This window comes from Pyxicephalus adspersus, chromosome 3, assembly GCF_032062135.1.
Source record: "Pyxicephalus adspersus chromosome 3, UCB_Pads_2.0, whole genome shotgun sequence".
In the NCBI taxonomy this organism is placed as follows: Eukaryota; Metazoa; Chordata; class Amphibia; order Anura; family Pyxicephalidae; genus Pyxicephalus; species Pyxicephalus adspersus.
Genome location: NC_092860.1, coordinates 106,982,329 through 107,006,147, shown reverse-complemented (window position 1 = coordinate 107,006,147; position 23,819 = coordinate 106,982,329). Strand labels below are relative to the sequence as shown.

General features: G+C 36.3%; 1 protein-coding gene and 1 long non-coding RNA gene across 6 annotated transcripts; one reads left to right on the top strand and one right to left on the bottom strand.

Annotated features, from left to right (window-relative positions):
• The first annotated feature begins 2,334 nt into the window (after positions 1 to 2,334).
• On the top strand, positions 2,335 to 19,713 carry TMEM154 (transmembrane protein 154). 4 transcript variants are annotated; one of them, XR_011919942.1, is made up of 7 exons: positions 2,336 to 2,529; positions 4,976 to 5,266; positions 7,618 to 7,645; positions 9,322 to 9,407; positions 10,877 to 10,974; positions 13,063 to 13,108; positions 19,563 to 19,713. XR_011919942.1 is itself a non-coding variant. In XM_072405921.1 (6 exons), the coding sequence occupies exons 1-6, from the start codon at positions 2,469 to 2,471 to the stop codon at positions 19,573 to 19,575; spliced, it is 525 nt and encodes a 174-aa protein (XP_072262022.1). In that variant the 5' UTR covers positions 2,346 to 2,468; the 3' UTR covers positions 19,576 to 19,713. The 4 variants fall into 4 exon arrangements, 2 of the variants coding, with proteins under 2 accessions (XP_072262021.1, XP_072262022.1); XR_011919941.1 differs by having other exon boundaries at positions 10,874 to 10,974; XM_072405921.1 differs by lacking the exon at positions 10,877 to 10,974 and having other exon boundaries at positions 2,346 to 2,529.
• On the bottom strand, positions 7,665 to 23,079 carry LOC140326910 (uncharacterized). 2 transcript variants are annotated; one of them, XR_011919944.1, is made up of 4 exons: positions 22,925 to 23,079; positions 13,892 to 13,971; positions 12,644 to 12,881; positions 7,665 to 9,673 (listed from the first exon to the last, which is right to left on the bottom strand). It is a non-coding gene; the product is annotated as an uncharacterized lncRNA (long non-coding RNA). The 2 variants fall into 2 exon arrangements; XR_011919943.1 differs by lacking the exon at positions 7,665 to 9,673 and having other exon boundaries at positions 12,541 to 12,881.
• Between the last annotated feature and the right edge of the window lie 740 nt (positions 23,080 to 23,819).

Sequence of the window (23,819 nt, the reverse complement as noted above, 5' to 3'; positions counted from 1 at the left end):
CACAGGTGCAATAATTGTCATTGTAAAAAAAAGACGATCAATTGTTCAATAATCGTTAACAAAAAAAGTGCACAATGACAGGCCAATGAGGCCGATGAACAAGGAATGTTGCTGGAAACGAACGACCATCCCGGCGGATCTGTTTGGGAAAGGATCATCCACTATCTATTGTGTGTACGTCGTTCAGTGATTGTGGATGATTCTGCGATATACTTTCTCCGGTACACCCTGCATCGATACTTCGATACTACGATACTTCCTGCATCGTCTTCCCTGGCTTTATCCACTTATCTAGCGTTATTGGTGGATTATATTTGAACAGGTCGCAGAGATCCATAATGTTGAGGATGTCAGATCCATGTGGTATGACAATTGTACAGTACATAATTGCATGAACAATCCTTTGATGAGAATTTTTTATGGTATTGAACTATCTGCAAGATCTTACCGGAACCAATTTTTCGATAGACCAGTTTGCTACTCTCTATTGGTTACACCCACTATTCACTATAGCTGCTTTTCAGTTTCATCTGTCTTTTTACTTCATAATAAAAGAGCATCATCAAAATGCAGAGGTCCGCTGCGTCCTCTCCCACTTCTATAAGCGGATGCTATCCTACTTTTGCTCCGATTGCCTGAACAATTTATAGGCACAACATTGCTAAATACACCATGAACTGATTGGCTCATAGTACATATCTCCCACTCTCTGACAGCCATATGCCAGGCAGTTAACCTAGCAGGCTTTTAAAATACATTTGTTAAGTTTTACAACATATTCATAAATTTAATGTTCTACATTTGCTTGTGGTTGTTCTTGAAGCTATTTATAATTATTTCCTTCCTTTCCTGAAAACAGATAACAAATTTGATAAAGTTGTGTAATGATTGCAATGCTGTCTGCAGCATGGCCTAAATCTACACACGTATTTTATGCAATTACCTAATGGAGCCAGGTAAATAGATGTAAATTTAAAATCACGTTACAATTAAAATTAGTAATAATTAGGAAAGTACTCTGATGCAAGTAGTAGGGGTTTACCTTTCTCCAGGAATACTCCCTGTTGTAACATTTTAGAGAAAGCCTTTTTGGCTGTGGAAGAGTATTATTTTTACTACTGGGTTTACTGAAAGGAAGTTTATGCTAGAGGTGTGGTTATCATATACAGAAGAAGCAACCAACTTTATAGACTATTAGTTTATAAGGAAAATGTGCATTAATATTTTACAGCATTTATATAGCACCATCATATTACACAGCGCTGTACAAAGTTCATAGTCATGTCACTAGCTGTCCCTCAGAGGGGCTCACAATCTAATATCCCTACTATAGCCATATGTCTTTAATACAATCTAAGGTCAATATTGGGGGGAAGCAAATTACCTAACTGCATGTTTTTGGGATGTCAGAGGAAACCAGAGCACCCAAGGGAAACCCATGTAGACACGGGGAGAACCTGCAAACTCCATGCAGATAGTGTCCTGGCAGATATTTAAACCTGGGACCAGCGCTGAAAAGGCAAGAGTGCTAACCACTGAGCCACCGTGCTGAATTAACCTGAAAAAGACAATGTGGTGGTGTCCTTGTAAGTACGAAGCTACTGCTTTGGGGAGCTGGATGCATAGTTTTCCTGTTGGATGGGTACTTGAATGGTACAGTACTAGAAAGGCAAGAATCTAAGTTTATGGCTTGGTGTGCTGAGTTGCTAATTATGAAGAAGTGGCTTACAGTTGTCAGACTGCAATTGGAAGTACCGTTACCAACAGGATCCCCAGGTAAGAAACTTTGCAATATATTTACAAAAAATATTTAAGGAAAATGTATACAGTGATATATAATGCCAAACAAAATGAAAAATAAAGGTTGGGTTTACATGCACATTTACTGTTACCCCCCCCCCCCCCCTCCCCCGGCCTAATTATCATTATTAGTGAGTAATGTACAGTGAACATTTGTTATTCCTCAACCTTGTTTTTCGGTGTTATTATTTTTTTTTCCTTTTGAAAAATATGACTAAAAAAAACAAAAGGCTAACAGTGCTTTGTAGTTTTCAAAGTCATTGTTTTAGGTTTAATTCCAGATCTACTGGAAGAACCTAATCCAGCACTAAAGGAGCACTGAGGCATGTCATACCCCTATGTCAGGTTACTGATCCTAGAGTTCAAATGGGACAAAAGAAAAGTCTGTTTAAAAAAAGAAAACCTACAAATTCTTCTGACCAGTGGGTAATCCAGGTGCTACTATGAAAACTTTTTTTCTTTGTATGTAGCTGTTTCAACAAGCCTGGAGTGAATTACATCACTTCCTAAACACACACACTTCAACATATCTTCTTAGCTGTAAGATGAGAAAATGTTCACAGATACATTAAAAGGAAACAGGAAATGTTGAAGTTCCTTTGAGAAAGAGTTACAGAATAATAAAAGAAAGAAGTACAGAAGATTAGAGAACAGGATACCAAATTGATATGAAGTCAAACAGCTGTCCTCTTTGCAGGCTTTTACTCTTTGCTGGATTATTCTATCATGGTAAGTTTTTGTACAGCTCCATTACTGAAGTCTTTATGTGTCTGGGGGCTGACAGCATGATTAAGTGTTGTGTGTTAAACTTGCCAGTCTGTGCCTTCACATGTGGAAAAATGCTTTAAAATATTTCCTGCATGCTGACAGCAGCCACATTCTGAAATATGTACCCCACCCCATAGAGTGCCCAGAAAACCCATTTACAATCAATGGTTAGGAAATGGAGCAAACTTGCACACTGTTATAGTAAGAGGTAGCAAACCAAAAACTTCATTCCCATGATAGTAAGGGGGGTGTAAGGTGGATATTTTACATACATTTATTTCCTCATTAAGCCTCACAAAATTCTTTCATGAGAAAGAAATGTTACTGTTATTCAATAAGAATGTATTGTATTGTACAGTGATTCAAATCTAAAATATTATGCATGCTGCCTACATGAGAGAACACGGAGGCAACCTGATCAGTGTATTGCCAATATTTAAGTAACCAGTCAAAGTGTTAACTGCGCTGTCATTACAAGGAACAAAATAAATGGTCAGGAGCTGTCAAGGGTACCTTGCTCTAACTAATATTATTATTATTATTATTATTATTATTACACATAATGCATTCAATTCACAATGCCAAAACACTGGGGCAGATAAGTAAAGATATTTATTTTGCGGGTAACAGTTATTTTTAGCTTACTATTGAGTTTTAACAATGATAGTTACATGACAAGATAGGTATGTATCGTTGTGTAAAGCTTTGTGAAATGAGCCTTCTGATTATACGTGTTTGCAGTTTACGACAGCATTTAAAGTTAAAGTAGAACCTCAGACAATAAACTTTTTTAGTTTTGATATCCTGTGTATGGAATAAAGCAGCCTTTAACAACTGTTTCACCTTAGCAAAACATTTTTAAATAACTTATAGGTTTCAGCTAACATATTCTTATGTTGGTGGTCATGATAGCACATTAGTAGTCAGTTGTCAGATGGTGGAAGAATGCCCCTTATTTGGGGTCAGTGGCAGCAATGGTCCATATATTGGGATAACTTGAAAGAATGTCTCCCCTAGATAAAAAGACCATTGGTTACTTATTATAGAGTAGAGGGGAGACTCATCTGGTCCCACACCACTTAACCTCCACAGGTTGCATTATCTCCATGCTTGTGCAGGCATCATCAGGCAGGAGCTCATTTTGCCACTGCTCACTACTCAAGGATCCTCTACCAATCTCTAGAGCAGGGGTGGGCAAACTATTATGGCCTCTAGGCCATTTCAGGGGTGGGTGGGAGCACACTAGGCTGGACTTTGAGTCCCACCCACCCAATGGTTCCGCCCACCACTAGGGAACGTGAAATCCCTCTCCTCTGTATGCATTGCGGAGGAAAGGGATTTCCCTTCAGGGAACTTTCTCTATTTACCGCAGCGGCAGATGTATCAACGCTGGCCCTGGTAAATAGGGGAACAACAGCAAGGAGGCGGCAGCAGAGCTCCGGCGGCCCCGGCTTTGGTAGTTCCTAACACTCCCTGGCAGATCCGGCCGGCAATCCGCGGCTCTGGAGCCGCGGGTTGCCGGCCGTCATTAGGCCGGATCAGCCAGGCGGCGTTAGGCTGGAACGAACTACCGGCTAGGCCATATCTGGCCTAAAGGCCGGAGTTTGCCGAATCCGGCTCTGGAGAAACCCATGTTGAGAATGACAATGTCAGTATTTCTGTAAAATGTGTGTAAGGAAAATGTGTTATTGTACGTTCAAGGCGGAACTTCCCATTGCCTTTCGCTTTATTTCACGTTGTTGGGACAGAAAGTAAATCTCAATCTCCCCAAAGAAAAAAGAGACAGAATTATGAAGCCTTACCCCTTCCATCTAAAGGCAAAGAACATGATTTGGGTGGATGGTTTGCAAATGTATCACAGTGTTTTTGGGTGGCTTTTGGGCCACTGAACCTAAAAGACAAACAGCTTAAGTAGGAAGCAAATAATGCCTAATGTCTATTCCCCCAAATTTGTTAACATGTTCCTTTAAACTTCCTCTTTCCTAATAGCTGACCTACACCCACATGCAATATTATTCAGCTGAAATATTGGACAGGAAGTAAAACATTATCTTTACACAGTCACACAGTTATGTTTGATATACCTAAATTCTTAAAATAAGTTCTGATATATCATTAAAGCATTTCCTTTTATATTTAATTTATTGGTTACAGTGCAACAAATAGTGTACATTGCCTATTTATATATATATAGACACACACACAGAATATATATTTATATTTATATGTTATTGGCACACTATTCGATATGTGATCACTCGTGTGATAAAAGTAATCTATTTGCCTAAACACATCTTACTAGCTGTTACTGTGATCTTACTGTTTAACATCAAATAATATATTGTAAATCCATGTTTCTAAGTATGGCAAACAATATTTTGGAATCAAATCTTTTCATATTCTACAGGGAGGCTGATGTCTACAGATGCAGATAACCGAATAAGCACAGATATTTTCTACACAACAGCTCCAGAGAGTACAGAACTTCCTTCTACGCCAAGTGATGAGCCAACTGTAGTTGCTACTGTGTATGGAAATACAATTATAACAGATGATGAGGAAACTGAGCCATCTGAGAGTCCGCCACCAGAACTCACCACTATCCTGATATATGCTAGTCCTGTCCTAATATTGGTTCTTCTATTACCACTTATTTTTTGCATTACTAGGTATAAAAGAAAGAACAAGCATATAGAAGGTAAACTCTTAAGATTATTTAAAAGAAAAATTTGTTTTGTCAATATATTTATTTATGATGATATCTGCAGTTGCACGTCATGTGTTCTTGAATTTGTAAATTTAATTCCAAAGGTAAAAAATGTTAAATGTTATAATAATTTACTTTAAATAGCATGGATGCCTTGTTCAGTTTTGTATTTAGTTTGGCTTTTATGCAATATATATATATATATATATATATATATATATATTTTTTTTTTTTTAATAATCTACGTCCATCCATCTAACCAATCTAAATCTAGAGCAGAGTTTCTCAATTTTTTTAACATAGGGGAACCATTTGAAATATTATAATGTCTTAATAAAATAATAGAATGGTCTTCAGGAAACCTGTGCTATAATTATTATATCCACAGCTCACGGTATATTAGTGAGGTGTTCAGTAGGAAGAATGCCCTCTACATCTCTCTCTGCTGGCCAGTGGAAAATGTCCCCCTTAAAGATAGTTAAAAAGATCATTGGTATCTGTTAACCGCCCTCCCCCTATGCTGTACTCATCTCCCAACCTTTGTCATCAGTTTTTCCCAGCCACTGCTGACAGGACAATAAATCACAAACCTCAGCTGCTCTGTACCAAATCACAAACCCTGTATGATGCCTCAATTAACTTCTTTCAGTCTCTACTAAGTGTAGATTTGGCAGAGGTATGTTAAAAAAAAAAAAAAAAACATGACTGCAGAATAGTACATTACAGAATGGACAGGGGTATTGTCAGCTCACAGAACTGCCTCTCACACACTGTATCAGCACATAGGCATTCCTTGACAGACTGCGTTTGTATAGAGATCATCCTGGGAAATGCCCACACAGAAAACTGTGACTAAAAGACTGACAGGACAGACAGAAAATAGCTGAGCAGAGTAGCCTGGAAAGCACAGATGATGAGGATGGCCCATGTACCTGCTACAGATTCTAATGCTTGTTGTGTGAAAGTCACATTAAAGAAAGATAATGCTGAAGTTCAGCTTTAAGTATGGCTTGTTGGTAAAGATATTTATTCATGTTGTTATAATGAACCATAGTAAATGATTGTAGTTGTGTTAGTTTAATTGTAGCAATGCAAAAATAAATAAAAGCAAATAAAATGAATGCAAAGCTGATTGGCTGAATATGTGACTGCACAGTTTGCAGCAGTAACATTTGCCAGAAAATATATTTGGGGGAAATATATAAAGAAGTGGTATGCCTGTACTGCAGCCATGCTACTGCATTTGGTAACCAAAATAAATATATATTTATAAAATCACAATGATAAATAAATAATGTTCTCTGTTGGCATTGAAGGACAAGCTGATGGAGAGCAAAATAAATTAATTCAGATGTCAAAGTCATATGACTGGTTTTCTTCAATCACAAAGCTCTTTCTGATGCCCAAACAGATTAATATGATACAATGCATGCAACATATACCACTGCCTGCATTTTATAAGTGAGGGATGCATTTTTATACCCCAATGAAATAACAGAAAGCAGATAGTAAAATGTGAATATACATTATAATTTAACCTCTAAGTACCCCCTTGGCCATGAAGGTCAGAACAATGAGCTGTTGACAGATTTCTTTATTTTATCGCTATAAGTTAATACAGTAATGGGTAACTCTATGACTAGTATTGATATATCTTCTGTGTTTTCACTCTTCCTTTACTGATTGTTCCGTGAAACATCTAAATGAGTCCTAAAATGCGGTAACTGCATTGGATTTTAGGCTTTTGTCCTGTATTTTTACATGGCAATCCTGCAAGTAACAACTTTCCCAGTATGACAATGCTTACTATTAGTATTATATCTATGGTGAAGGACCACTCTAGAACTATGGAAACTATTCCCTCTCCTTTTTTCTAAGACATAGAGAAGGGGGTATTGTAGTTCTTAGAGATCACTGAGAACATTGTAATGAGTGCAAAATAGGTAGAAAACTATCTGCTCACAAGGTTTCTGGCAGGATTACCATACATTGTTTGCAGATATGTTACGCAGATACCATGAACAAGTTTCATTAGTATATTTAGAAGCCTGAAAGGGACCAGGTAAGAGATGTTCACTGTTGGAGTTTGTAGAATTTGTTTTAGCATCCAGCCTAACCTCTGGGTATCAAAGTTCTTTGCCATAATGAAAAAATGAAAGAAAAAAAGAAAGTGAAGCTCACAAAATGTTATGGAAATGAATTGTTAGTGCAAATTAAAATGCATAGTAAATAGATATACTTATTGTACAGCACTGCGTAATATGTTGGTGCTATATAAATCCTGTTTCTCAATAATAAAAATATGTTAAAACTTTTAAAGAGGTTTTTTTTTTCATTTGCAGATGATCCACCACAAGAAGATTTTAAAAGGTGAATATTATTTGTGCATGTTACCTTATATATGTAGACAAGTCTGTCTCAGTTTAAAAACACTGGCTATGTACTATGTCCTCCACCCTTTGTATACTGCAAGACAGAACAGGAATTGTTCCTTTGCCCAGAGGTTTGTGTCAGGTTACATTTATGCTCTGAATAACCTCTCAGCCTCTCCCTTCTGTTTTACTTTGTTTATGGCATTTACCATTCATATCTAGCAAATGATTGCTTTACCTAACACTCAGCTGGCCCGCAATTCTGTTTTTCTCTCTATGTTCAATGTTGGTAGATGTTTTATGTGTTTCCTACATTTTGCCTTTAGTTTTCAATATATTTTACATGTCTGCTTGAAGGGGAGGTACTTCCTGCATTGTGGTTTTTGATACATGTGCTATGTCATTCATCTTAGCAGACAAGTTTTGTCAAAATGTTGTAAACATACCGTGGAACAATTAATACAATATTGTAGTTTTTTTTTTCCAGAAAAGACTTCAGTTACAGTATAGTTTTTATTTGAATGAACAAATGGAACATAGTTGCTGACATGCTATAAAACAACTCTTGATATACTGATCCTCCATGCATGAGACATATGGAATGGTGACAATGCTGGAGAGTAATCTGGATACCGTAGTCACATTATCACAGGAAGTGTTTATAGTCTTAAGATGAGGGGCTGCATTATTTTCTCTTTTATAGGATATTTTCCTTTATTTTCAATATTAAGAAGCAGCAGTGTTATTACCTTAGGATTTGAAAACACCTCTCTTCTCCTCATCTCCATTACATAGGAGCTGTTTTGTGGTTAACATTGGGGAGCTAATTATATTTTCTGCGATATTAGCTTATTGCATCAAAAAAACAAAAATCACTGTAATTATAACAGTCAACAAGTTTTGTACTGGCAGAAAAGGTACTTAGCCTGATTAGGAGAACATTTGGCAACACATACATAAGGACAAGTAAGCTGGAATATAGTATTTTTTGTAATTGGGTTTGGGCTTATACATGCTAGATTTCTGTTGTTGGAAATGGTATTTAGTGGTCCTTTACAATGACAGCAATGTGCAACACTCACAGAGCTGTTCATTTCTATGGAGAAGGGGCGGCAGGCGGGAGCACCCCACTTTGTCCTCCCCCATATGAAATAAGCATTAGTCCGTAGTCTGTCATTTAGCTTTTCAGCAGACAGCTAAAAGTCTTGAGAGGACTGATTTAGACCTGCTAGATTTTTGCTCAAGACAATCATAGCAATTTCTCTCAAGTTAAAATTACATGGCTTTAGATAGAAACAGGAAACAATCACATCAAATAGTACTGGGACACACAACTCAGATGTAAGTATAATTAGCCAACTAGAATATTCTATCCAAACCATCTCTAAACCATACTTATGATTTATGGCCTATAGTGTCCCTATTTGATTTGCCATTTTGTATGTGAATAAAATACTTTATGGATTTTGAAGATTCACAACCAAAAGGTCACATATTTTTTCATTATCTTGTTTGGCTTAAAGTCCTGTTCTTGTAGTTTTTATGTTTCAGTATATTTTATTCTGCCTAAAGTAACATCTGCAATTGATAACACATATAGGACATACAATGCCCAAGTGAATTTCTATAATTTATTAAGAATCATCACATATTGTATTTATTTTCCTGTCCCAGCCCTATCTTTGAAGAAGACACCCCATCTGTGATGGAAATTGAGATGGAAGATCTTGACAAATGGATGAACAACATTAAGAAAAATAGTATGTTTTACATTTCATCTACTTTCCATGTGCTTTCATATTGCTTTGTTGTTTCATCCCCATCATTGATTCTTATAGATACATTATTTTCATGTGTAGCTTTTAAGGGTGTGCTTTTATACTGCTTATCTTGCCAGAGGCTCGTAATTCTGCTTTGTCAGATAATAGGATAACATGGTGTGCTGCAGGTACTTTGCTTCATGACAAATTATTGCTTGTAGAACTTCAGCACTTAGCAGCTATGGTGATCCATAAACAAAACCTCTCTGAAAAAAAAAATAGAATCAAACACATTACCAATACATCTATCAAGTATTACAGGATTCACACACACACACACACACACTACTATGATGTGTTAGGGGTAAATAAAGTAATTGATCGTCTGCACACAACTCATTAAATCACACAGTGAGCCTGATTTATTAAAGCTCACCAAGATTGGAGAATATACACTTTCATCAGTGAACCTGGGTAATCCAGCAAATCTGGAATAGATCTGGTTTAAAAACCAGGATTTAAAACATTTGCTAACAAATAGCAAATTACTTTTAAGAAATCCATTCCAGGTTTGCTAGATCACCCATGTTCACTAATGAAAGTGCATCTTCTCCAGCCCTGAAAAGCTTTATTAATCAGGCCCAGTGTATCACATTTGTGTTATGCTCAAAGTAGGGAACATTGGTATTTATTCAAAAAAATAAGGGCCATTTAGGATTTGTGGCTGACTGCAGCATTCTCAGTTCTGCAGCAGGCTCAACCTAGTTACCAACTGTTCAATTTTCACTGAATGTTTAGGAACCAGTCTGTGCACACCTTTGCATGTGGCTGCGGTGAATCCTAGAATGACTTCTAGAAGTCCCTGTCACGCACAGAGAGACAGGACCACTAGGGGGCGTATGGAGGTGGTGTGAGCCCTGGGAAGGGCCAAGGTGCAGAGTCTAAGCAGTAACCAGCTTTTCTCTAGATGGTGCCTCTGATGGTGAGGATGTTGCACTGCTGGTTGCGGTCCTTGGGCATACCAAGGTGGGCAAGCACGGTACAAAATTACAAGGCAGGTGGATAGTTGAGGAAAGCCCGGGGTCGAGACAGGCAGCAAGCAAGAGAGGTCAGGTCACACGCCAGGGGTCAATTCCCAGGGATCCAGGAGACAGACACCAGTGACACAGGGGCCATTGCGGGCACAGGAGACACTGTAAGCAACAGGAGGCACAGGAGACTCAGGGATATCCATGGACAGATAGGAACACTGAAACAGTACAGGGATGTTGGCTGGGAACCAACAAACTAGACAACAAGGGGTTAATGCAGGAACTGGACAGAGGAAATACTGAATTTAGCCACAGGTGAACAGGAATTTGCTCATAGAACTAGGAGCTCAAGACACATTGTACAAACACAAAAACCTGTCTTAGAGCTAGCTAAATAGCCAGGGCTGGTTAAGAGGCTATTTTCTGATTGGCCAGCAGATGGGACGGAGTTGATAAAGTTTGCAACAGAGGCACGCCCAGCAACAGAACTGCAAGCATGCGCAGGAGAGTGAAGCCTGTGCTTTAGTGAGGAACAGGTAAGTGTGACAGTCGCTTCCAGCCACATAGATGCTTTTCTCCTCTGAACAACAAGAACCGTGTCACAACTGCAAAGGGCGATGTGTGCAAATGTGTAACCTTGCAGTACAGTTTGCAGTTCCTGGCGCATAGCACCAGCCTACGCTATTCACCTGAGAGTGGCTAACCATGTGGTTTTCCACTGCAAATGTGACAAGGACGCAATTCCTTTTGTCAAAAATTCTATCATATAAATTGATAAATTTTCATAACAGCAAATTCTACTCTATGGAAAGAGTTATATGAAGGTTTTAAAATCAAACAATGTCATCATCTGGAGGCATCCATAAAAGATTGACAGTGAGTGACTGCAATAAAAGTCAATGTAGAAAAGCACAGTGGGTGCAGCTCGGTCTTCCCCTTCTCCATCCCTTATTAGTTCTTCTGTCACTCTTTTGTCGCTGTAAATGATCAGGAAAGATTGTTTCCAGGGACAAATATTAAATGTGTGTCTCTTACTACTATAGGAGAGTCAGAGGCTTTATCTAATTGTAGATAAGAAACACTACTGAAGCAGATTCCAGGCTTTGTCAGCAAAGAACCTTAAGGCTTGTTCATACCTGCATTAAAAAAAAGTGTGGTCCTTACTGCTCCTGGGTACCTACTATGCTCAGCTAGACATCCCAGATCAGTTTCAGACAAAAATGTCTGTATTTTGCAAGCAATTTGCAACTGCCTGTGTAGGCAGTTTTAGGCATTATTTTTAAAGCCTAGTTAAAGAGAAAACATTAGGCCTGTACAAAACTTTTTAGACATATTTAAACACTTCCCATCTTGAATACTGTAGAGGTGGCATAACGCCCAGGACACTGAATTGAGTGTTCACAAAACTGCATTGAAATACTGCTGCCTGTTAAATATCAAAGTTTTACTAAGGGCTTGTTCACATGGATGGTTGTGAAATGTTTTGGTTACCACATCTCAACCACATGTGAATGCAGCTACTATTTGTCCTAGTGGTTGTTTGGCAAAGGCATTTCTTCTTCAGTGGGTTTATAGACTACTAACCAGATGCTGTAGGTAGTGTTTGATAATGCAGGATCCACTACAAATGTTTGCATGATCTACCAAGAAAAATGTCTTCACATATCATTAAAATCCTTTCTAAATACGGGGACATCGAGAAGCAGTAGATCATTGGCTAGCAGTTAATACAACTATAAACTAAACGCTTGCTTATTGTCCATGTGAACAACTCCTTAACACTCTGTTCATATCAACATCTTGCTGATATCTAAAGAAATCTTACAATAAATCATCTGTGTGACACAGTATTGTAAACAGTAAGTAACCTTTATTTACAAAGTACAAAATTTCAGTACTAAATAGTACTTAAAATAAATATAGAAGTAATGGATGCAGACAAATACAACTTTTTTTGCTAACTACCTGTTCAAGGCCTGGCAAATACTTTACCATTGTCTGAAATCAAGAACAATTGTCACTCTGGAAGCATTTACCTAGCTAGAGATGTGGCACATGTGCACCAATTTTAAAGCACTAGAGAATATGAATTCTGCTCTACGGTCATGACAAGTTAGATTAGTCTGCATCTGCAGATGTCTATTTGATGAGCAGGGCGTGGGTGTGTAGACTTTCTGTAAGTATACTCTAACTTACCCTACTTACCCTGACTGTCTCCCATTTTCTTTGTTCCTATTTATCTCCATTCCTCTTGGTTCTTGAAGCATTTCTGAGATTCCCTCTAGACTGCCAGAACTTTTATTAAAGTTCTGTGGACACCATTTTGATAAGAATATTCAGTACAGTTTCTACTGTGATCCAGAAGCCAGGACAACTGTAAGCGACTGAGGGTGTATAGAGAAGAAAGGATAAGCAGACTTTATTGTTTGGTCCTTTTCCTAGCCTGGAACCATGAAAACAAAAATATTTTCAGTATTAGTAAAGTATTGGTTTTCAGTCCTTAATAGCTTATCAAAGATTTTACTTTGCTTCATTCATACATTTGAGTATGAGCAATCTATGTGCAGAGAGCGTGCATAGCCTGTTTCAAAGGATTTGTTTTATTTTGTATTTGTTAAATATAGACAATCGCCTGTCCACCCTAGAAGAGGAACATAAACTGAGCACAAGGTAAGATGCGCTTACACCTTGCTGCCACTAGGTGTCTATGTCTCTATTGATTGATTATTAAAGGATAAGAGTATTGCTAAAACACATCTACAGACAAATCAGGGATTTTGCAATTTTCAGGCAAAATGAGCAATTTTGGAAATATAACCTATTACCATTTGTCTTTTTTTCTTGCCTGTTTTGATCTAAAAACTCCCTTTTTATTTTAAAGCACACTACTGTCTTTAAAGAACTCTGCATGAGAAAATGTCTTAATATGACATCTTAAGATCCCTTTAGATTTTACTTATTGTCAGCCCTGAGGTGCATTGTGATTTGTATTAGTTTAGTTGTATTAGTAACTGGTTTATTTCAAGATATTTGGTGGATCCTGATTGCTATAATTGTTTTTGTTTATTATGTTTTGTATGTATGTCTGTTATGTATTTTTGTAATATGTTGTAATTTTTTCTGAAAACTAATAAAAACGATTGAAACAAAAGATCCCTTTAGGCATGCATCCATAAATGTCACAGGAGATAACCACAACTTATTTTGAGAGATGCATACAATAGATCTTCGCTTTGTTCACTTTTATTTATTTTTTTTACATGTTATTTTTCCTAGATTTGAAGGCATTGGATTTGCATGCCATAAACTTGCCACATCACAGGGATAGCATTGACAGCATGGAATACATATTGAAGCTAAAGTTGTGGGTTTAATACTCTTTTACACCTTCAAACTGAAGTAAATATCACTAGGTTTGGAGTCAGCAGATTGGATTTTCAAAACTGTGATTACCTTTATTTTTCCATGTCTAGTCACCTCCAGACATTCTTGGGTAATTTCAGAAAAAACATTCTCCAGTAATCCCATAGCACCTATTTTGCACAAAAAAGGGTAGCTCTTACACGAAAGGCATTTTCAATTGCATGTTCTTAGCATAATGTCTAAAAAACAGCAGTGTTTGTACCTTACCCAAAATGTAAGAATATTAAAGGTTTAGTGCAATGACTGGCCGAGTACCATATACTGTATGTCCATATTCTCCTTTGTAATTTCCAGGGCGCCCTGCTAAGTGTGTTGAAGATTTAATACGATACATGATGATCACTTGTATACCTTTCCAGAGAAAAACAACTGAGATTGTCATTGGAAATTAGAGTTGTTCTGCAACTATAGAGGAATGATAGGATTTTGTTTCCAGTTTTTTTTAAACACTACAAGATTAGGTAATCATAAAGGAATATTGTGAGAAAGATATAGTTCTTTAATAAAATAAGAATAATAAGAATAAAAAAAAGCAAAAAAAGTAATAGTTTATTAAAGTTTACCAATACCTTTAGCTTTAACAAGTGTTTATTTGCTTTTGGCAAAACAAAGCTAGGGTCAGCCAAAGCAAAAGACTAGGAATATCTTAAAACATCTTAACATAGAAACAGCTTACATGATTTTCTGGATATATTTGTAGCCTTTACACTGACATACATTAACTGCAATGACACAGCAGAGGGGTGTTTCATCAGGAGCATCAATGCTTGTGCTTTAGTATGCATTCGTGTGTACACATAAGGATGCATACATTATAGTATTATGTATTAAATTGCCCTGCTGCGTCCTCCCCAGTAGAAAACAATAGTGGTCACAAATGGTTGATTGTTAGTGATCTTGCACAGCAGATCACCAAACAACATCTTGGAAAAGCCAATCTAATGTGAGATTTTCATCAGAGACAAACCCGAATAATCATTCCAGGTGATGAAAAGCTTGCATCTTTAGAAAGCTTTAGGCAGTACATTGTAATTAGAACAGTAAGGGTACTATAAAGATGGACATTACATGAGCAGGCATATACTTTTTTTGTTTCAATACATTTTTATCAAAGAATAAAAAAAATGCAAATCCATTATAATGCAATAACAGTACATTTAGCATCCAAAGGGTGGGGACAAAGTGAGCAGAAAACAACTAACAAACATTGAACAATACTGCACTTGGAACAAACCAGGAGAACAGACCCCCCCGTATGTCGCCTAGCTATAGTGTAGGCTGTTAAGTCCATGAGGATGTCGTTGAGAGAGGTCCATCATAATCAGGGATAGAGTCTTTGCCCTTGAGGGCAGATTCCCACACATATCCATTACAGGGGACCAGCATAGCTGGGACCCCTTGGTGTATAAAAAAAAAATACAGACTGCATAGCATTGGACTCAACTAGAGAGGAAAAAAGGATAGAGAGAGGAAGAGAGGAGAGGAAAAGAGGATAGAGAGAGGAAGAGAGGAGAGGAAAAGAGGATAGAGAGAGGAAGAGAGGAGAGGAAAAGAGGATAGAGAGAGGAAGGCTCGCAAAGGTAGGTAGTGGATCAAGGCCAAGCTTTCGCTAAAACCATTTTTGCTGCTGTGAATAAATGGGTCAACAGTCTAAATTGGTTAGTTGTGCAAACTGCAGGTTGTAGATTGAGCAGTGCCTCTGCAGGGTTTTTTGGGAAGGACCGGCCTACAACTGTGTAACCTATTTGATAGACCTGAGTCCAAAATCTGCGTATTTTGGGGCATGTCCACCAAATGTGAAATAATGTGCCTGGGGCATCACAACCCCGAAAACACTTAGGACTCTGGTCTGGTATCATTTTAGAAAGTCTTACACGGGCATATACTTTTATGTTATACTCAGTATTTAGCACCTACAATCCATCATGCCCATGCCGGCTTATTCTGTGCAGCACATGTAGCATGTTCTTTCTCTGTGTCAAGGGTCAGAGATGTCCTGGATTTTCCAAGATTATATATATATATATATATATATATATATATATATATATATATATATATATATATATATATATATATATATATATATATATATATATATTTGCTCTACACTTTTTCCCCTACCCCAAAGTAATATAAAATGTAGTCATTTATATTTTTGGAAATACTGATCCATGTGGAACTGGGGCATTAGATTGCAAAAACATAAATCCATTCTTGCTTGCAGCTGAAGTCTGTTTTTTCATTCCATAACCCTAGATTTTTGTATTCTGACCTGTCATCTCTATCTCTATCTGGTCAGAAAGGAATTGCAACATTTATTATCCAGTATTTACAAAGCAAACATAACAGACATCATATTGGACAAGTCCTTGTTATATGTGTGAAAAACAGCAACAAGAGAGCCTGGCACCCTCATTGTATTTCCAGACAATTTTCAAACCTCCTGCCTCCTCCATGGGATTCATTAAGGACAGAATCAATCCTTCCATCTAGAGCGCACCCCTGTTGCTAGGCAATTATTTTTCTAAAGATTGCTAGAGCACAGGCTGGCGCAGAGTCAATTGCATCCTCTATAGCATCCTTCCATTAGCATTGTGCTGCTGTCTGTGGACTAGACAGAAATGCCAATAAGAACACAGTGTCTTCAGTGCATACTGTGTGTGGGGTATATTTTTACCTCCAGTCACAGGAGCTAACATACAAATAATATTTGTCTTTTAACATCGCCAATACAGGCAGCACCATCAGCACTATATCATTATTAGGTTATTAGGCATTCCACAATAGACAATTCTCTTACAGAGATTTAATGCTCCAAGTATTTTCCAAGGAGATCTGCAGCCAGTTGTGGCCCATTTTTTTTCAGTAAAATCAATTCACTAATAAAAGCAACTGATTTGTGTGATGGAAAATCTCTGTGCGCATCTAAGGGAACATTACAGAAATACAGATTAGTAAGTATGAGTGTGAATACTATATGGTAAAATAAATGCCATCTGCATCTGAATTTAGGGGAGGACTATTTTTAAGGATGTTTTGGGGATAGTCTGCTTATTGTACTCCTACTGTAAATTGCTCCAAACATCTTTCATCATTAGGAAGTGCTCTGATCAGCATAAGTAAAATAGCTGAGAATGCATCTAAGGGGAGGCTAGACACAGCTGAAAGTTGGACAGTCATGTCAGCAAATTGAATGCATGTTTAGGGCATGTGCCAATGGATGTTCAGTTTATGTTGATGGCATCAGTTTGACATTGGTTTCAGATGCTTTTGAAATAATTTAGAATAGTTAAAAGATTACAATAGATAATTTTGTCACTGAGGAATATATGAGGGGGTGGGAGTGGGGAAGTAGTCAGCAATACAATTACAAACCAATTAGAAGAATACTGCTTAAAGAGGTAACAATTCTAATAAAATATAGAGATTAAGCAGTAGTTTGAAGTGAGAAATGTTAAAATAGACATATACATTTAAAGAAATCTGAAGATTGTATTGTATAGCGGTTATACTGTCATGATATAAACTGTTGGAATATGAATGATTCATGAGACATTTTATTTTGGCTTGTTTGATTTATTTGTATGATTGATATGAAAATTAATAATGAAATTGAAACAGAAATAATTTAGAATTAACAAATGCATGATGTGCACTTAACCTGCTTCTGACCTTGATTTGACTGGCTGATATATTATGAGTAAAGAAGAATACAATTTACATTTAAGTATATCTATTCTAGGAGTTAATTAGGTACTTTGCAATTATTCCTAAAAGAATTTGGAGTTATAGTGTATTTATAGTAAAGATTTAAAAGTTATGAAACACTTAATATTAGGTAAGAAGTTTAGGGTTGGTGTGCACTTGTTATGTAGTGAACAGTAAACATTTACAGACCCCCAATCACTGTCCCGATATACCCTTTGCCAGACTGTCAAACTCCTTATTACCAGATCTACTAGGTAAAAGTATAGTTTAAATTATGAGGCCATAGTAACATTTAAATATTGGAAAAAAAATGTATATATTATTGACATAATTTTGGATTTACTGATTAATATTTATTCATATAGTACTGATGGACAGATTAACAATGACATCTGGCTAATAGACATTTGTTGCATTTTACACACTTCTTTTTTAATATTTATTAGCACAGTAGTGCAATTCTGAATATTTAAAAGAACCAAGCTGCATAACAATTTATTATTATTAAATTATTAAACAATGATTTCTATGTGCAGTTTATTATGTATTTACCGTAATTGATATGGCATAGCTACATAGCTCTAAAACCCAGATTTCTGTACAATACCAGTTACACCCATATCCATTATATGCGTCAGAAAATATTTAGGAGGGTGCTGCTATATTTTTTTATTTAGGTGCCCAAAAAAATCAACTATACTATGCATGTAATGTATGCTAGCAAAATTTGCTCATTTGGGGGACAGAAAGGGTCAGAAGAGCCCAGAATTGTCTTAAATATAGTAGCCTATCATTTTATTTTGCTGCTAATTTGAAAAGATAACGACTTTAGTTCTAAACAAGTGGAGTGTAAATACAGTATACTGGGATTAGAATTTACATATGGTCCCAGGAATATTACAGACATAGTTTGCTGGGATCCATAGTCCTACAGGAGGAATACAAATACATCATGCTAGGACTTTGCTAGTACAGTAAACTAGCTAGTGCTAGTTTCAGGAGGTATACTACAAACAACATTTGAACATCAACTTATTTGAATGTTTTGTTTAGTTTTCAGTAGGGTTTATTCATTTTATTTTTCCAAAGTTTTGTGTTTGCCACAAATAGGCAGATCGATGTTAAACCATTTCATTAATTGTAAAGTCTTGGGTTATTACTCTTTACTACATGAAGTAAAGATAGATCTATATTGTTACTATGGCTATATATATATATATATATTTTTTTTTTTAATAAACTATAGTTGATTTATTATCTTTTTGATCAAGCTATTCTCACCCAGCATTTTTACAGGCTGGTGTGAGGTCAATGTGGTTTATTGTCCAAGCTATATACAGATACCCACCTGGGTATACGGTTTAAGAAACCCTGTTGCCAGACTATTCATTTCAACATTTTTCCCATAATATGATATGTGCATTTAAAATATTTTATGCAAGTTATTTACCCATAAAAGCATCTCTTGTGCAAAAGTCTTAAAACTGCTGCTTGATGCGAACACCTTTAATATGTTATGAGCACACCAAATAGATTCAGAGCTGTTAGTCAAGTAGTATTGCCCTTCACTCCTTCCAGATTCTACATAAAAGGTTTGTAGGGTATAAAAGCTTCATCAGCATAGACAGTAATTACACACTGCTCAGAAGAGAAGAGGGATATGACATGCAAGGAAGGAAGGAAGAGGGGCTACTGGCACTGGAGTATCAGTTCCTTACAAGTTCAGGGTCACATTGCAGACCAATAAAATAATTAATGGGAAGGAAAATGCTGCAACTTGGCATTTTAATATTTGATTTTGTGTATCTGTACTTAAAAAATGGGTACTTTATATTATTATTATTATTATTATTATTATTAATAATAAACAGGATTTATATAGCGCCAACATATTGCGCAGTGCTGTACATTTTATATCTTTAATGTTTAACATGTGTTCACAAATATATATATATATCTTAATATTCTGTTTATTTTGTTTTGTTTGCAGTGTTGAGTCGTGATGAGTGCTTGGAATGGTTTTACTATTTTACAAACAGATCAGCAAGCCAAATCTCAGAAGATATAAAACACCTGTTAACATGATCATCCTATGTTTTTCTGTTTTTATTATGTCTTTTTTTTATAAATGTTGAAAACCACATTAGGAATTGTGTGTTAATTTGACCATATGGAGACAATCAGTTGTAACGGATAAGCCTGGTATTCAAACCAATGGGCCCAGCATGTGTTTTTCTCTCCTGACAGCAGAATGCTGTGATCATTACACCTGGGAATTAACCTCACAGCCTGTTCGATGGAAACATCACAAGTGATTTACGCAATGGATATCATCCTTTACAACTACCAGTCAACTGCACATAGGCTTTATTAGAGTTTAAATGACATACAGGTAATGTAAGGATGTGACTGGTAATGAAAGGTTGTGCAAGGTTGGGTTTTATATAGTCTTATGATACCCTCAGAGATGATATAAAAGTCAAAAAATATATTAACATGCCTGGACATAAGTGCTCAATGTGAATGTGCATGCACAAAACAGACATCCTAGAAGTTGTCCTTGTCTTGAAGTAACATAAGTGATTGGATCATAAAACCAACCCTGAAATATGCTTTAACAGGCACTACACCTATGAAAGATGAAATTACTTGTTGAATTAACTTGTTGATGACATTGTAGTTCTTTGGCCTATGAACAAAAGGATTACCATGTGGAAATCCAAGTCAGTTCACCAACTTTGTCATTTAAAGGTGACCATGGACACTGTGAAATGAAAAAAAATCTACTGGTCTGGGTGATATTTTAGTGTTCATAAAGAACTTTTGAACTCTGTGGGCCTGATTTATTAATACTCTGTAAGGCTGGAGAGAATACACTTTCATCAGTGAAGCTGGGCGATCCAACAAACCTGGAATGGATCTGGTCCAGGATTGAAACCATTTGCTAACAAATAGCAAATGATTTTAGGAAACCTATTCCAGGTTTGTTGGATCTCCCAGCTTCACTGATGAAAGTGTATCCTCTCCAGCCTTGGGGAGTTTTAATAAATCAGGCCGTGTGTACTTAAAAGTACTATATGTGTTCACAATATCAACTAGGCAATGTATTTCAAGGTGCACTAACTTTACACAGAAAAGGGTCATCTAAAGTCAGTGTTTGAAAAACACTTCCAAAGCTTAAATCAAACTCCTATAGAAACTAAATTACAACCTAATCTCAAAGACTGTACTAGTCATAATCCTGATTAATTCAACCCCTAAATATATGGTCTCAGCCATTGGTAAGTCTCTACCTATAAAGTATGTTAAGTTGCAGAAAAAGAAACAATTGAATCCTGCTGAGCCAGTGCTAAGACTGTCATTATGATACAGGTCTATCTCATTACAGTATTATGACTTGACAAATTAGGTAGAACATGTATTTGGCTCATTCCCTTCACATTGTCATTGACAAATGACATTCCATATACTGTAGACCTGTACATGTCATCTTTTTAAGGTATGATCTATTACTTTGTTGATAGACAGCATAACTTTTGTTTTTAGCAGAGTACTGATAATGTGTTTGTTTATATCCACAAGATAGCGCAAACTGATAGATGTATCTGTCAAGCCTACATCCATGCATCTCCTCTGATCATCTTGAATAGATGACAGTCTGCTGAAAAAACAATATTTTGTCTGTTCTAGTACAGAGACGTAGAATAATGTATTCATTACAGGGAGACATATTTATAGTACAGAATATAAAGTTCTACCTCTGTGTCAAGTTTAAAAGTATGGGTGGCTGAATTATTATCTTTGAGTATTATAGCATTAATAAACTTAGGGGCTATCCATTGCTTGTTTGGGCTCTTGAAGTAATCATTATAATTCACAAACATGGATGTTCATGCTCATCAGTGTTTTTTTATTGGATATTAAGTAGATTATGTAACAATTTGCAAGCATAATGTAAAATTATAGGTAATTATTGTTGTTTATATATCTGATTACCTAACCCGATTTAGAATGTCATGGTGCTAGATGTGCTTTGAAAAGCAGTAACAGTGAGAATCAATCAGTGATCCACTAATGCGATCCATGAAACAACAGCTGTAAAGTCTGACAAACCTCTCTGTTTATGTTAATCTGAGTTTTATATAATCCCTTACAAGCAGATGTGTTTTTGGGTGGAACTGCAGCTCCAACTCATGTTTCTATGCTGTTCAACTTCACAGAGATGTGATGAAAAAAGTGGCCATGAACAAAAATCACTTTTGCACATTTTTTAGCATGCACAAAAAAACTTTACAATAACTTCTGAGCATGTATGATTGGTGTCTAAGAATATATTGATAGAAAAATATATTGTGCACAGTCTGATGATCTTAAATCTGATTTTAAAGATGGTGATCTATGCCTGTTATCTAATGTAAATGTTCATATTGCCCTGTGGTGTTCTTTGGATTTGACATGGAGCACTTGACAGGGACTGTATACAGTAGGCACCCAGTTTCAAGGTGTCCTTAGGAGCACAAAGATTTTTTTAAGTAGTTTATATATAGTGTAAGGCTTGTATCACTTTATTATGTCTGCTCGTATCGGTTCACATCAAATACTGGCTGCCTGTCAATGATGTGGATGAGAATAAAAACACAGGATGTTACAGATTAGTAACGGAGCCATATTTTGATACAGCTGCAGGCAGGATGTTTTAACAGGCAACAATAATAAGTAGAGTTAGGTAACCACCATTTCTCAGTGAGTTTCATGTATACCTCAACAGCTTCAACATACATTTTTATTATATAATTAATACATGATTTAAAAATGTATGTCTGCCTTGTCCTCCAGTTTATAATTGGTAAAAAAATGAAGGTTCTATAAAATGTTCTTTGCTCTCCAGGGCAGAAATATGTACATTTTTAATGTTTTAATTTTTACTTTGTCTATTAGCTTGCTCCTGTACCCAATGTGGTAGTCTTTTGCTGTGGACAAGTGCCAGTTGGATTGGATTTTCCATTACTTGTACCCTTCTCCTGCAGTGGATAATTTACCAGTAGTTACTATGTCTATAATTACGGTTATAGGTATATATAATCCAATCTCACCCTATTTTGAATCATGAATTAATTACAAAATGAATTGCATAAATAATTCATTTCACACAGACATACATGTCAGAGCATCAGGGGTAGGAGAAAGCAGCATTTTAAAAGTTGGACATTAAACACCATTGGGTTATGTGCACACTAGGGAACTAATTATAAAAGTATAAGTTAAAAAAAATCTGGTACACTGTAGAAAAATGCAAATATGTAAACCACAAATTTAGATAAAGGAAGTAAAAGGTTGCAAGTGTGAACTTACGAAAGTCTTGCTTCACATTCCAGCACAAGAATTTGAACAGACCGAAGCAAAATAATAACATTCTCCATGTCCTCCTTTTCTTTCAAAAAAGTATTCATCAAATTCTAAAACTTTGACCTTTGTTCAATCTCTAGAGTATTAGAGTGTTCCAGCATTTCATCCCTTACTTACATTAGGAAGAGAAAATGGAGATGCAGTCACAGCCGAAATAACAATAGTAAAAAAATAGTTGAAAAAAACGTCTTTCAGCAGAAAAAAGCACTCCCTTTTACAGCAATACTCATCTTTAGGGATGAGGATTGAGTTCACTGCATTTTGGGTTTAAGGCAAATCTGGTATGTTCAAAACTCAGATTTCTTATGCCCAGAAGAATCTTTTTTAAGCCATAAGCCTTACTGCTTGGGCATTTTTTGCTGTTGAGTTATGGCTGGCATGTTTATAAGGGTTAATAAAGGGCCTTTAGGAAAAGATGACCTCCTTATTATAAAAGGTGGGGAGGAGACAACAGTCATTGTGTCAGTGTATTAGAACATACTGAACTAAAAGCTCCCAGAGCTGACAAATAGCAAAGAGAAGAGATAAGAGTTAGAAGGAAACTGTTGTTTAATTTAGATTGGTCAAGCAACACTTTAGCTGCTTTTCGTTGGTTTTTTTTCTGTTGCTTGATTAATGATCATCAGTTAATTTTAGCAGCTGTCTAATCCAGAAGCAACTATTTGTGATAGGGAAAGGTAGGGTGGGGGAATATTATGGGGAATGTATTTATTTATGATTAAAATGTTTTTTAAGACCCCTATGGCTGTGCATTTTCCAAACATTTTCCCTTTGCTTAGTAGCTGTGAAAATGTTTGGAATTTATTGACAGCTTTCACCCCAATCTGGACCTAAATGGGAT